Source organism: Podarcis muralis, chromosome 2, assembly GCF_964188315.1.
Source record: "Podarcis muralis chromosome 2, rPodMur119.hap1.1, whole genome shotgun sequence".
Lineage (NCBI taxonomy): Eukaryota > Metazoa > Chordata > Lepidosauria > Squamata > Lacertidae > Podarcis > Podarcis muralis.
Window position 1 is genome coordinate 41,081,094 of NC_135656.1, and position 13,492 is coordinate 41,094,585.

The 13,492-nt window shown below is 40.5% G+C and overlaps 1 protein-coding gene across 4 annotated transcripts; it reads left to right on the forward strand.

Moving 5' to 3' along the window:
* The first annotated feature begins 1,584 nt into the window (after positions 1-1,584).
* On the forward strand, positions 1,585-11,315 carry MFSD6L (major facilitator superfamily domain containing 6 like). Of its 4 annotated transcripts, none has more exons than XM_028717180.2 (2): positions 1,585-1,668; positions 3,997-11,315. In XM_028717180.2, exon 2 carries the CDS (start codon positions 4,031-4,033, stop codon positions 5,975-5,977), a length of 1,947 nt encoding a protein of 648 aa, XP_028573013.2. In that variant the 5' UTR covers positions 1,585-1,668; positions 3,997-4,030; the 3' UTR covers positions 5,978-11,315. The 4 variants fall into 4 exon arrangements, with proteins under 4 accessions (XP_028573013.2, XP_028573014.2, XP_028573011.2 ...); XM_028717181.2 differs by lacking the exon at positions 1,585-1,668 and adding an exon at positions 1,710-1,859; XM_028717178.2 differs by lacking the exon at positions 1,585-1,668 and adding an exon at positions 1,730-1,949.
* Positions 11,316-13,492: the final 2,177 nt, after the last annotated feature.

Consider the following 13,492-nt stretch of genomic DNA (forward strand, 5'->3'; position numbering starts at 1 on the left):
GCTTGTGACTGTAGTGTAATTCCACATAAGTGAGATATTAAAATAAGCTAGGTACATTGAAACTTTATACTATTCCTTTACTTTTACCTACTGTTCCAGAGAAGTCCATTTGTGTATCACTTTACTTTCATGTGTTTCACCAAGGACTATTTAAATAACAAGTAGATTGAACTGGAAACTAAATAAAACCTAGTTAAAGACAAACCACCTGTACAATTCTTTACCAGTAAATAATTAATTCGTCTCTGAAAAAGAATACCTCTCATTACAGGGAAGCCAACTTGTAGACAGCAGAACCAGAGACTCTGAAAATACATTTTAAATGTCTCATATATGAGAGAACACCTCAGCTGTCTTGGTGGTTTTCATCAGCATAATGACAGCAAATAACATGGTAGTAAGTATCAGTGTCAATGGACCTTGACTTGGGGATCCAGCAGGGATCTTTCCTGGAAAAGATTTCCATTGCAAAGGAGATGACATAGATTTCTTTAGCAAAGCTAAGAAGAGTCATAAAATTATGCAGTGTAAGTAATATAGCCACATGGTATTTATAGGATTTTTATTTTTTATTTTTTGGCCAGTTGTAGTAACAGGTACGAAAAACAAATGCTACTTGTGTTTAGTTTGTGGATAAATCCCCAAGTTATTTGGGCTCTAGGAACTTTTATCCTGGGATTACAAGAACCATTTTGATAGAAAGGCCTATGTTCCCTTAGTAGCTGATCCTAAATCTGGCTTTTAAAAGATTTGTCCCAAGCACCACCATTTGCTGCAATTATATCAATGAAGCAAGAGGCAAAACCACAAAAAGACTTAAGTCCCTTGAATTCATGGTGAGCTGAAGGAAAACAATCAGAATTAAACACAGCTTCTTTTTGCATCCCAGCAAAACTATCTGAAATGCTGTTTCACCCACAATTCTCTGGCCCGTAGGAATATGAGTTCCAGTGATGCAGATCCTACATTTGGGTGTCCCTGTCTTTTGAAAGAGAGTGAAGAGACTGTCTTTTCTGCAAGACCTTTTATTTTTCTCAGTGTTTTAAAACCCCTGTGACCTTCCCCACTGTTATTTTCTCTGCCTCCGTCGTTTTATGTACTGTTAATTTTAATTGGGTTAATTATTTGATTGACTCTAGTGTGGGGTTGTTGTTTTTTGGCTTTTTAATTTTAGCTCCCCGGGGGAACATGGTGTGCTGAAGGGTGGGATGGGGGGATATAAATAACATGAAACAGAATATCGGAATAAGGGACAAAACTTGAGAAGAAAATCCTATTCTAACAGGTATGGCTAGAAGTAGAAACCGAGGAGTGGGAGAGAGGGCGCCCAGAGGGAGGGCTCCAAGGATGAAGTCCTATTATATATCCAATTACTTGGGAGTATGTCCCACTGAAGTGAATGGGGCTCACTTCTAAGAAGACATATGCTAGACCTGCACCACAACAGCTCGGAAGTGTCAATGTGCAAACCGCACAGGATAAGAATTCACCCTCATCATCATCATCTCCAAGGCCACCCGCCGTATCCTAGCAACCGCTTGCCCCGCCCCCCTGAGGCGCCCCCGCCGAGCCCACTTTCGCCCTCGAGGAGGAGATCGAGAGCAGCGAGCGAGCGAGCGAAGCCGGGAGGGGTTCCTCGGGAGTTCTCCGAAGGGCCAAGGCCAGCAGGTGAAGAGAGGGGCGGGGCTTGAGCAGCTCGCTCGCGCTCTCTCTCGCGGCGGACAGGTGCGCCGCGGCGCATGCGCCGCGAGAGTGCTTTCCCCGCTGACAGCAGGCCGAGGCCGCTGTCCTCGTGGAACAACGGAAGAAGCGGCGTCTCGCCTTCCCCCGCCCCCGCGCCCCCCACGCCCTCCTCTCAGGTATGGGAGGCTCCGCGCGCGCCTTGTAAGAGGCAGTTCGGCACGAGAGGGGCGGGCGCTGGCGGCGGTTGCCATGGCAACCCGCGCGAGGTGCGGGGGAGAGGGGTGGGAGGCTGGGGAAGTTCCCCAGGCCCCACTTGCTATGGGGAGGAGTGGGCGGGGTGTCTGCCTGGGTTGGCACGGGGCAGCTTGCGCCCCACTGAACCGGGGGGGGGGATGAGTGGCTACGGGGGCCATGAGGAGCGTTACCCACAGGGACTGACAGGGGCTTGTTTTTAAGTAGTCGCCCGTGGGGTGGCAGGTGAGGGGATGGAGGGCCGCCACCTCAGGAACTCTTCCGACGTTCTCGGTGTGGAAAAGCGAGGGAGGGATCCAGGGCCTTGCTGGCAGGCAGCCATGCTTTTGCAGGCAAACATGTACCACTTCCACCGCTTTTAATGGACAGTCGAGTAACAGGTCGCTGAAAACTAATGGTCAGCAGCAGAGCATGTTTTTGCCTGTTTATTTTACACAGCCGCTTCAGTTGGCAGAGTGGTCGTGCCAAGTAAAATGACACACAGTGCATCATGCTTCTACGAAACACCTTCGCTTTTCTCTTTAAAGGCTAGTTAAAAATCCTGGATTTCATTCTGCTCTGTTGCACGGCAGTGCTGCTGGTCTTTGACATTTCCCCATAGACCTGAAGTATAAAGCAAAAACGATGCCACCCCACCTGGACTCATTCTGAAATAACACAGAGACTGGTAGCAATCTGGTAGCAACCCAAAGCAAATGTTTCCTGTTCCTTGAAATACTACACCACACACACCCTTACATAGAGACCTGTTTTATGTGTCTGGCAGTCAGTCAGTTCCTTTTGATAACTATAATAACTTGGTGCTGTTCACTGCCCAGTGAACCTGGGAATCCTCACAAAATTCACTGTAGTAGACTATCACTGATTTTATGAAGATGATCTTCAGCAATGCCCTGCTATATACTTTGAGAACTCTTATTTATAAGAGTCTTTCTGGTCGTTTTATTTCATAACGCAACGTAAATGCACACATTTCCTCACGTTGAACTTTATTCAAGGAAACACAGCTATTGTAATGATGTAGCATTTTCCCAGCACTCGATCTGCAATATTTTGTCTCTAGAAAAAGTATGATTCATCCCTTATTTGCATATTCATTTTTATGGGATAGAACAGGAAGTTTGTTGCACAAGTCATAGTACCGAAGACATCACTCTCTCTCCATTATGTTTGATTTAAAATCTGCTTTATGGTAGGCTTGCTAGACCTTTTGTGAATTTTAAAAAGGTTTGGGCTGCAGTTTTGCATGTGAGTTGTTTAAATCCCATTGGATTTTTCTTTTTAAAAAAAGTTAATAAATTACAAAACCCTTTTAAAAGTCATTTCATTGTGTAGGAAAGCGGTGTCATGCAACTGGCACTGGATAGGGCTTAGTATGAGGGTAGAGCTTTAAAAAATGCTTTTCATAGTAATCTGTAAAGGCTCTAACGGCACACACATAAACATCCCAAGGTTTGATCTGAATACACATGAGGCTACCAGTTTGCTAAGCAGGTCTTGGTCTGGCCAGTGCCTGTATAGCTGGTTGCCTGGGAACCACATGCCATGGGTTGCATGGGTGCCATGATAGAAGAAAAGTGGAATATCAGTGTAAGAAATTATTCAAAAATAGAAGAAAAAAACTTTACTCAGAAACGAATCCCACTGAGTTAAATGGGTAAACATAGTAAACATGCATAAGATTGCAATCTAATATCTGTTCTGGCAAGTAAAGAAGGATTTGTACAAGTCAGGTTGATTTTGCTTTTTTCATGAACTCCTAAAAGCTGCATCTGATATGGAATGTTTCTATGGCTGAAACCAAGCACAGTAACTGTTGTTGTAGGGTTTGTTTGTTTGTTTGTTTGTTTGAAAATTTGTAACTGCCCTTCTGATTTGATTACCAATACAACTTTTTGCAGTGCTAGAAAAAGAATTTTTTGTTTTCATTTTCTTACAATGTTCTCATGCTGACAACAAGACTTCAAGGTGGCTGACAATAAGTGAAAATGTTCCTTGTTGGCATTTCTAATTTGTTATTCAATACTGACAAGTCTTTCTTTTTCTTTTATTAATTTGCAGGACAAAATTGGGAGCCAAGCCTACACCTGAAGCCATGAATACAAACAACCAGTGGGATGTGAACAAAGCACTAACTCTTGCTAGCCTCTTCCATTTTCTTTATGGTGCAGGAAATGCCTGTGCAATTCCGTTTTTAACTCTGTACTTTCGGCAGCTTGGACTGACTGCACCATTAGTAGGGATTATAATAGGATTAAAGCACTTAGTCACTTCTCTTTGGGCTCCACTGTGCTCCTATTTAGCAAAAACTCACAATAAGAGAAAAGTTCTCATCAGCGGATCGCTACTGTGCTCAGTTGGAGCAAGTTTGCTTCTTACTCTTGTCCCACCACCAAGCAAGGACATTGTCTATAGGTATTGTAACGTGAGCCAGCATCCAAATAAATTACTGACAGCAAACCAGGTGTCTGATGTAAATGTGAACAGTCCAAGTACAATGAATGTTAACCCTGCCTCTGATGACAAAACACTATCTACTGAATCATTCGGAATAATCTCTAAGGACTTGATTACTACTGGAAAGCCAATAGTAACAAATGCACCATTCAAAATTTATTCCACTATTAATATCCCTTCTGTGATCAACAGTGGTGTCAACAATGGTGATACAAGTACCCAGCAATTCACTGATGTTCCGTATGGTGTGATATCTGGTACTTCTGGGAAAGAAGTTTCCCCAGAAGAACAAAGGTTGGAGACACTGACTATAAACAAGCCTGTGAAGGCAACTGGTAGCCCACCTGCTGATATGAATATTGAAGAAAAATTTGTAGAAAATGACTCTTCAGAAAGAAATGCTAACTTCTCATTTTACACAGCCCCCGTACCTCTTAAAAAGGCACAATATATATTCAAAAACTTGTCAGGTCGCTGGGAAAGAGCACAGGATATGAGCTCTTGGTTACTACAAGGTACTGACTTCTTGGACAGTGAGCACCAGGCCTTTCTTATGGTGCTAGGTGCTGTTGTTCTTTGGGAGCTCCTGGCTGCACCTCTTGGATGGATGGTTGAGGACAGCCTCTATGAGTACCTTGATTTTGTTGATGCAGCAGACAAATATGGAAATCTTTGGATTTGGAGTTACTTAGGAGCATCTATGGGTGTCTGTGGTGTAGCAATATTTGTGGATCAGCTGAGTTGCTTCTTGAGCACGAATATCCCACGTTTTGCAGTGCATTTTTATGGCTATGCCATGTTGCTAACTTTAACGCTGGCTGTCAGTGTCTTCTTTCCCATTCATGTGTCCAAAAAAAGTGAACATGCAAACAAAACAGTCAAAGCTTTAAACCTGATTGGGAGCGACGGCAGAACCATCCTGTGTGCAGTAACTGTCTTCCTCACGGGTGCCATTGGGTCAACTGTGCAGAATTTTCTTTTCTGGCAAATGCAAGACCAAGGCAGCAGTGAATTATACATGGGTCTCTCAGTGGCCATTGGACTGATTGCCGAAATCCTGCTCTACATCTTCAAAAGCAAGTTACTAAGGACTCTCTCAGCTGGTGGCACAGTTGCCTTGAGTTTAAGCTGCCTTGCAGCACAGCTGCTCTACTATTCCTTCCTATGGAACACCTGGTCTGTGCTGCCAATCCAGATCTTCTGTGCCTTCAGCAACGGTGCCTTGTGGTGGGCTGTGAACATGCTGGCAGATGACATTGCCACTCCTGGCACAGAAAGGTCTCTCCACCTTGTCCTACAGGGTCTCTCTTGTGGCTGTGGAGCCAGTCTGGGAAGTTTTGCAGGAGGGTTTGTTGTGAACAGCTTTGGCCTAGCAGTGCTCTATCGAGCATGTTCCATTACTTTAATACTCTGGTTAATCTTGTTCTTGATTGTCCAATCCAAGTTGCCACGTCAAAAAAGAATTAATTACTCCCGACTCCTAGCTGCAGATTCTAGTGATATGAGTGACTCTGATGATGATGATAAGGAAAGGGACTGGCTGGTGAAAGCTATGAAAGACGAGAACTTCACTAGGAATTGGTAAAAGTCTTGCATTTCATCAGTCTGTCAGGCAAAGAACAGACTTCGGAGGAATAGGGTGATGCTATTAGAAATGATGCACATGGAATCTGTAAGAAGCCATTCTACTAGCAGTGGGATTTTATGATGTACATATTTATAAAGAAAGCAATTATAAAGATTTTATAAAGATTTTATTTTCCTAAGATTAATTTATTGCAAAAACTTGTAGCATTTTATTTGCTTTTCTAAGATTTAAGTTTTCATGATCCAAGGAAATGGGACTTTTAGTTTCTGCTGAAATTAATAGTTTTTCAGCTTCAATAGTGACAAAAATTGGTTATCTTTAGAGACCCAGCTGACCATATAGGAGGTTGTAATTCATAGCAATTTAATCTTTTTTCACTACTAGTTAATTCCTAGTAGATAACATGCTGTCTCTTCTTTCAATTTTGTCCACAATTGGGCACAAACTGCTGTAGAAACAAATATGCTTATTCTTTATTTTTATGGATCCAACATCTTTTTGGAAACTAGCACTTTAAATAAGTGGGCCTCAATACTAGAATAAAATTGTCTAGTGGTTATGTAGATTTTATTGCTGGCAAACTATGTGGCTTCCTTTGGTCAGTATTATTCTTTCAGAATATCTCTCATCTCCTGACTGGGAACTTCCATACAGTAAAAACATTTCTTTTTAAACATCTCACATCTGTAATGTGAATATAAAATCTACATTGGTTAGAATGCACATGCAGTTCACAAATCTCTTGTCTACTTTCTATCCTGTATTAATAGCATATGTGGAAATACTGAGTTGTGCAAGTTAACTCCGGGCCCCTTAACATTAGACCCAATGGATGAGGAAGCAAAGTTTCTAGGATGTAAGGCTTTGCCCCTCTTAGGTGATGGATATTAAGAATCATTTTTTAGTACTCATAGGGCTTTGCTTAAACACTGTGAGAGGAATTCAGTGTCAAGCTCTTATAATTGTTCCATCAGCATAAGCATTTCTGCTTGGCAGATGGAACAATCCTCTCTCTCCTAAGTCCTCCCCAGAGCCAATGAGGGGCAGGCACAGAGGGAGAAGAGGGAGGGAAATAGCCATTGTGCTAGCAGGACTCATTGCGTTGGCTCATTCTAGCGCAACAGTTTAGTTGAATCCAGCCCTCAGCCATAATCTAGTTTGACTGATTCAGTTTACTCAGGCAAGGGAACAAGTTAACCAATGCAGAGGGCTACAAATTCCACATGTTTGCCTGAGAGAATATACACTTTCAGCTTTATACGTGTGTGTTGGAGAAGAGCTATATCTTTATTTCATAGGGGAATCATGATTCAGAAGGATGTTAGAAGCATCATGGGAAGTTGGAAGGTGGCCTTTCAAATGCACACTACAGAAAAATCCACCTTTTACTTTAAATTGTCACACATTTCAAGCTATTGGAAAATTTCCTTTCATTTCTCCAGTGCAAACTGTGCTGCTGCTAACAAGTTGCCTTTGATGGGAGGAAGCTTGAATAGGATGTTTTACTGTTCTGCAGAGCTTGTCCTCATGCTACAGCCTTGATCCAAATCATCTTTCTATAGGAGAGGGCAATCTACAGGCAAAGGTTTTATGCCCAAATTTTCCCCTTCCACAGCTAATAGCAACTTCATGAAGCAGGAACATTAAACTGGTGAATCACCACATGAGCAAAGGGTGTCCCTTGCCCAGCTACTTTTTGAAAAGAAAAAAGATGTTGGGAGTTCAAGTCATGAAACTCCCATAGTCTAAATTGTCTGAATTTATCAAGTTGCTTTTCATGTGTTTTGCATGAATGCTAGGCATGTTGCTCTGAATGTTGTTGCCCTTTGGCTAAGAAAATAGTATTGACCACACCCTATGTTTACATATTGGTAGTTATGGGTATGGAAAAGTGTGTGGTGTTGTAAGTAAATACCAACTTGCATCAAGAATTAACAATATAAACTGTCCTTACAGAGAACTTTATTTACTAAGTATTTGATGTAGTAGTAATTTTCCCTAGCAAGTTTTCACTTAGCAGAGGCTGATAGGCAGAACAGTATTATGAAAATATGGTGCTTTGAGAAGCAAGTTTTACCAGTCATCAGTAAGAAGGTTTGTTGCTCATTCTAGATTGCATATTTAACAGCTCGCTCTGGTGCAAATCTGTTTTTGTGACCCAGTGTCTTCTGGTAAAATTGCTCAGTGAAATGATTTGTCCTAGTGCCATAATCCCAAGCCAGTGCAAATAAGGACATGGTTTGAGGACATGGCAAGCCCTGATTGCTCTCTGTTTGCGAAAAGTTTTGCCTTTCTCAGCTGTGTCCCAGAATGCTGCTGGTTTGCTTTGTCCATAGAACTCAGTGGAAGCCATTGAAAACGAAATCTGTCCCTGTCCATATAGACCAATCCTTCATTGGCATAACTCTAGCCCAGGTTCTCTTTCTCGGGTTGATAAAAATAGAACCCAGTAGCCTTGTTGTAAGTACATTTGGCATTACTTTGGGAGTGGGGTCAATATATATGAGAATATTTATGTATATATATTGTACAAATTGTACAAATTGATTAATATTCAAGAAGTTAATGAATAAGATAAGCAAAAATAACCATACCTATATCTAATGAGCTGAATGTTTTTTCATAAAAGTGTCAAATAGATGTTCTCATAAAATACTATAATTACTCAAATTTTCATAAATATATTCCATAAGAAAATATTGTTATATTAATACTGCAGCTACTAAAGGATTACAAAGAGATCCTATAAATGCAAATCTGACTGGGTCTTCTTATATTATAAAAAGCCATGTTTTCTGTATTTCCCCAAATAAAAAGCTTTGATTGATTTCATTTCATACTTCGTTATTCCAGTAAAAGACAGACTGACACAATTTTTCAATAAACATGTAATCATGTTGTCTGCTTTCCTTCCCACTGATTATATTTGTCAGTTTCCTCACATAAGCTGTGTGTGAGGATATTTTATGGGAATATGACATCTGCACACAGTGTTCTTTAATGTGCATGAGTTCGATCCTGAATTGTTACATGCAGCTGTAGAAATAATTTCAAAATCCATTTTTAGATGTCAGTGTTACGTTAGCAAGTGATGACTGGCAGTATTAATGTTAATTACATAGCTTTAGTAATGAGTAGCATTAAAGACTAACTTTTAAGCATCTCAGTGCATTAATGCGCTTAAGTAACAAAAATCCTAGAGAATGATCCAGTAGCAACTGAGCATTTTAAGACCTATTGAATTACTTTTTAACGATAATGATGTAATCATATGCACATTTTCCTGCAAGTAAACCTCACCGAACTCAGTGGGACGTCTTGAGCACACATGCATAGATAGAAGAATTGCACTGCACAGCACATGTTTAACTCTTCTGTGAAGCCAGCAGGACATAAAAAGCTGAAGTTTGGCTGGATTGTGCTGCTAACTTTGAGGGAAAGCAGAATTTTACCACATGATAAGAGCAACGAACATTCTGACCTAACCGAGCCATAAAGTTTAACATGCTGTGGGGTGCTTTACTATTCCATCTTGTTGATGATAGCACAGGCATTAGCCAGTCAGCAGTCAAACCATAAGTCTCTGGCTTTTCCTCAATGCCTTGGAAATATGTAGAACCATCTCTTCTAGAGCTTGTTCCAAGATATGTTTTCAGGGCAGCAAACATGCTCTCAAAGCAGTGCCTTCCTATGTAAAACGTTAAGGCTATCTTTACTGTAAACCCACCCATGTTTTTTCTTCCACATGGAGATTTCTTCATCCACCTAATATGTTATAGTACCAATGTGCTACCTGATCTTGTGAATTTATTCTGCTCTTGTGCATTGATCACAGGAGTCTAGTTCAGTTTTGTTTTAATCTCGGTATCCCATAATTATTTTAGTTAGGTTTGCAAGTAAATAAACATTTTTAATTGTCATCTTTTCAAACTGCCTGGTATCTGGAAACTAAGCTGTGTGTGTTTGGTTTTCATTTCAAATTGCAAAATTGCAACCTCTGTTGAATGTTTTTAGAGTTCAGGTCAAATAACATAGAATATGGTGTGCTGATTGCATCACCTTCTACCAAGACATGCTTTTATCTTTGTAACCATAGAAATTTTCTTCTGTAACACCTCTCAGTGTTTGCCTTCTCCCGAAACCTTTTCCAAGCACTAGGTGTTGGCTGTAACTTGATAAGGCTGAATGTGTTGTTTAGAAGACTTGCAATTATTTCCACTGGATGTGATTTCTTGCAGGAATTAAAATTTTCTGTGACTTGCATAGAGTCTCACAGATTGCCTCAGTGCCATGTCTCCAAAGAGATGCATTGACAGGAGTATAAGCTGAGAGAAATTTTCGCTTTCTGTGTATTTGTTATGTACAACTCATTCCAGGTTCTTCAAAAGATTCAGCATAATCGGCAAACATTCTCACAAAAGACATGCACTGAGGAATTTACAGTCAAGTTTGAGATCTGGTATGTTTAAGGCATAAAAATTCATGTTTTATAATTCCTCGCAAGAAAAGGGAAAAGTTGACAGCTATGCTTTAAGTAGCGTTTACTTAGCTTTTAGAAAATTGGTCTCATTTTGCCCTTTTCTGTCAGATAGCTAAAAGCAGCTAGTTACAGGTCTGCTGTAGTCAAAACAAAATAAAAAAATTCCTTCCAGTAGCACCTTAGAGACCAACTAAGTTTGTCATTGGTATGAGCTTTCATGTGCATGCACGAAATTTCGTTTTAAAAGCAGCTGTGTAATTTCTTCATCTCTCCCCCGCCCCATCAATACATTATGAGGCAATTCAAAAACTGAATCTCTTTGATGGAACGTGTGTTGATCTTCTATTCAAGTAACTTCATTTATTTTGCTACTATATTATAATACTGCTCTTAATTTTCCAGTATGTAAAATGCCTATTGTGATGAGAACCACTGGAATTAAATTTTGTCTTGGCTATTCATGAGGAACTATTACTACTTGATAATGCAACGATTAGGAATTTGACTTTCTTTTATAGATCGTTGGGGTTCCTTATATGTTTCCTGATAAACTGAAGGCATTGATATATTTTTGCTGCTAAACTGAGATATGAATAAATATTGATTGATACAGAAGTCAAAGGCAAATATTTACCTGGTTGGTATGAGAAATATGATGTCAAGTGTATAAGAGAAATTTACTTGTGAATTGAACTTTCTTATTTGCTTCTACCAGTTCCGCCCAGCACCTTTTGTTTGATACTGACAGCATACTCAGTAATCTACAGACTCATAAACTCAGGCCTAGCTCTCACAAATATTATGAGTTTAAATTCTCATACTTGTAAATTGCCTGGAATAAATCTCTAAAAGTTGCTATACATACCTTCATTTTTGCTCTTGGTTATATTCATTCCAGGAAAGGGGACTGCCTCTTTAGCCTTCAAATATCTTCTTAATTTAACTGTTGCTCTGTGCTCTTTCCATGCAAAGTTGAACAGTCCAAACAAATCTGAGATGACACACACTGAGAGCTCCATGTGATGCTTCATTTAGTGAGATGAGTCATTTTCATTGGCTAAGCCTCCTAGCTTTTATGTATGTAATTAAGATGCAATAATAAGCTTGCAGGTGTTTCTACTTTAACAGGAAACAGCCAATATGTTTCTCTATGGAGGTTTGCCATACCTTCCTACTATCTGACAAGTAGTCTGCATTCGCACCAAAAAATGATACAGCATCTGAGGACACTGTGCTCAGGAGGAAGATGTTCAAAAGGCTAGCTCATGAAAACATAAAGCCAAATATTTTAAAATCCACTACCCATAGGCCAGAAAGTGGCATTTCTCCCCAGTATGGTCAGCTTTGTTTGGTTTTTAAAACTAAATACTGTAGCTGGATTTATAGGGAGGATATTGTTTCGACATTTATTTAGAAACAGACTGATTTGATGCCTCTTTACAATTTGCTGCCTGTTCAACTACTAGAGCATCCAGACCTATCCTGGCCTACACTACCTTTTGCGTAGGAATCTAAATGCATGTCAGCATTTCTGTTTACTTGAGGGGGCCTATGTTAATGTGCATTGGTGTGCTTTGTCACCAGAATGGCACCAAGCCCTCTGGAAAGATTCAAAGTTGCTGTGCTGCATTTGAACTCTGCTCTTAGTTAACTCTGAGAGTCACTCAAAAGCTTGTTGTCTCAGTAATCTCTGAGCCTTCTTATCCCATGACTTCTAACTTTACTCAGGGGCCTTTGATTTGGGACAAGCATTTTGAGTTTGAAAATGTCTACACCTCTATCCATATGCTTGAACCACATCATCATCATCATTTATTATTTATACCCCACCCATCTGGCTGGGTTTCCCCAGCCACATGAAAGTCAAGACTTTATACCAGCGATTACCTAGCAGAACCTCCTGTGGAACTGGTGGAAAGGTGGACCTAAGAGGGTGGAATTTCAACAAGCAGTACCTAAGGCAGCCCAATGTTAAAGTGAACACACATACACATTCAAACGAGCTCTCAAGGCCCTGTGAATGAGTGGTTATAACAAGAAAGAAAGCATAGTGTGTATGCTAATAGTTGACACACTATGCTGTATCTTTAATTCAGGATGCTGTATGTTCAAGTCTAGGTAGGCAGCAGGCTGGAACATGTAGTCTAGACAGCCTACTATCAACAAGAAATACAATGGACACTCTCTCTCCTACTCCAATCTGTCTGCAAAGCAACTTCAGAAAGCCACATGACTGAGTAACCAAGACATTTCAAGTAGTGGAAATTCTGGGCTTCCTGGAGGTTTCTGTTGCACCATTGTGGGATACAGGAAGCTGGACAAAATAGATATTTGATCTGATTTAGTGAGGCTCTTACATTCTAATGACTAAATACTTTTGAGGCATTAAATAAAGGAACTTGCAGGGCTTTGGTGGAAAGCAGAAATCCGTAATAGCTCTCAATCAATGTAAATAGCTCTTCACTTGCATATTTTATGGCAGGTGAGTCATTACAAGTCGCACTCAAAGGAAGTACTGTACAAATAAAAGAGGAAGATGAAACTTGACTATTTGTTGTTTCCACCAATGTCGCATTAGAAGAAAGCCAAAGGGAAGAGAGATTTAAGCCAGTTGCTGTGGTAGCTGGAAGCAGGGAAATAGACACAAGAAGGTTGATGGTTTGGGGTAGGAGGCCAGGTGTGGTGATGACAAAAGCCTCACCTGTTGAATTCCTACTTATGCAGCTAATAAAGCTTCAGGAGGAACCTGGCCTAAAGAAAGCAACCCAAAGGCAAAGGTGCATTCATTTTGGAGACTGAGCTTATAGAAGTGTTGTCAGAGGAAGAGAGAATTCTTGCTACCTTCTTCCTCAGCGACATGCGGAAGAGATGAATAGAGGGTATAAAAAACACAAATGAGTCTGTAACTTATCTGATACTTTGCTCCATGGTATCTAGGGGAAGGTTTTGAACACAGCCAAATTGCAACTTAGATCAGGGATCCGTTTGAAAAGCGCCAATCAGCTGAGTTTACTCAGAAGCATAAGAAGACG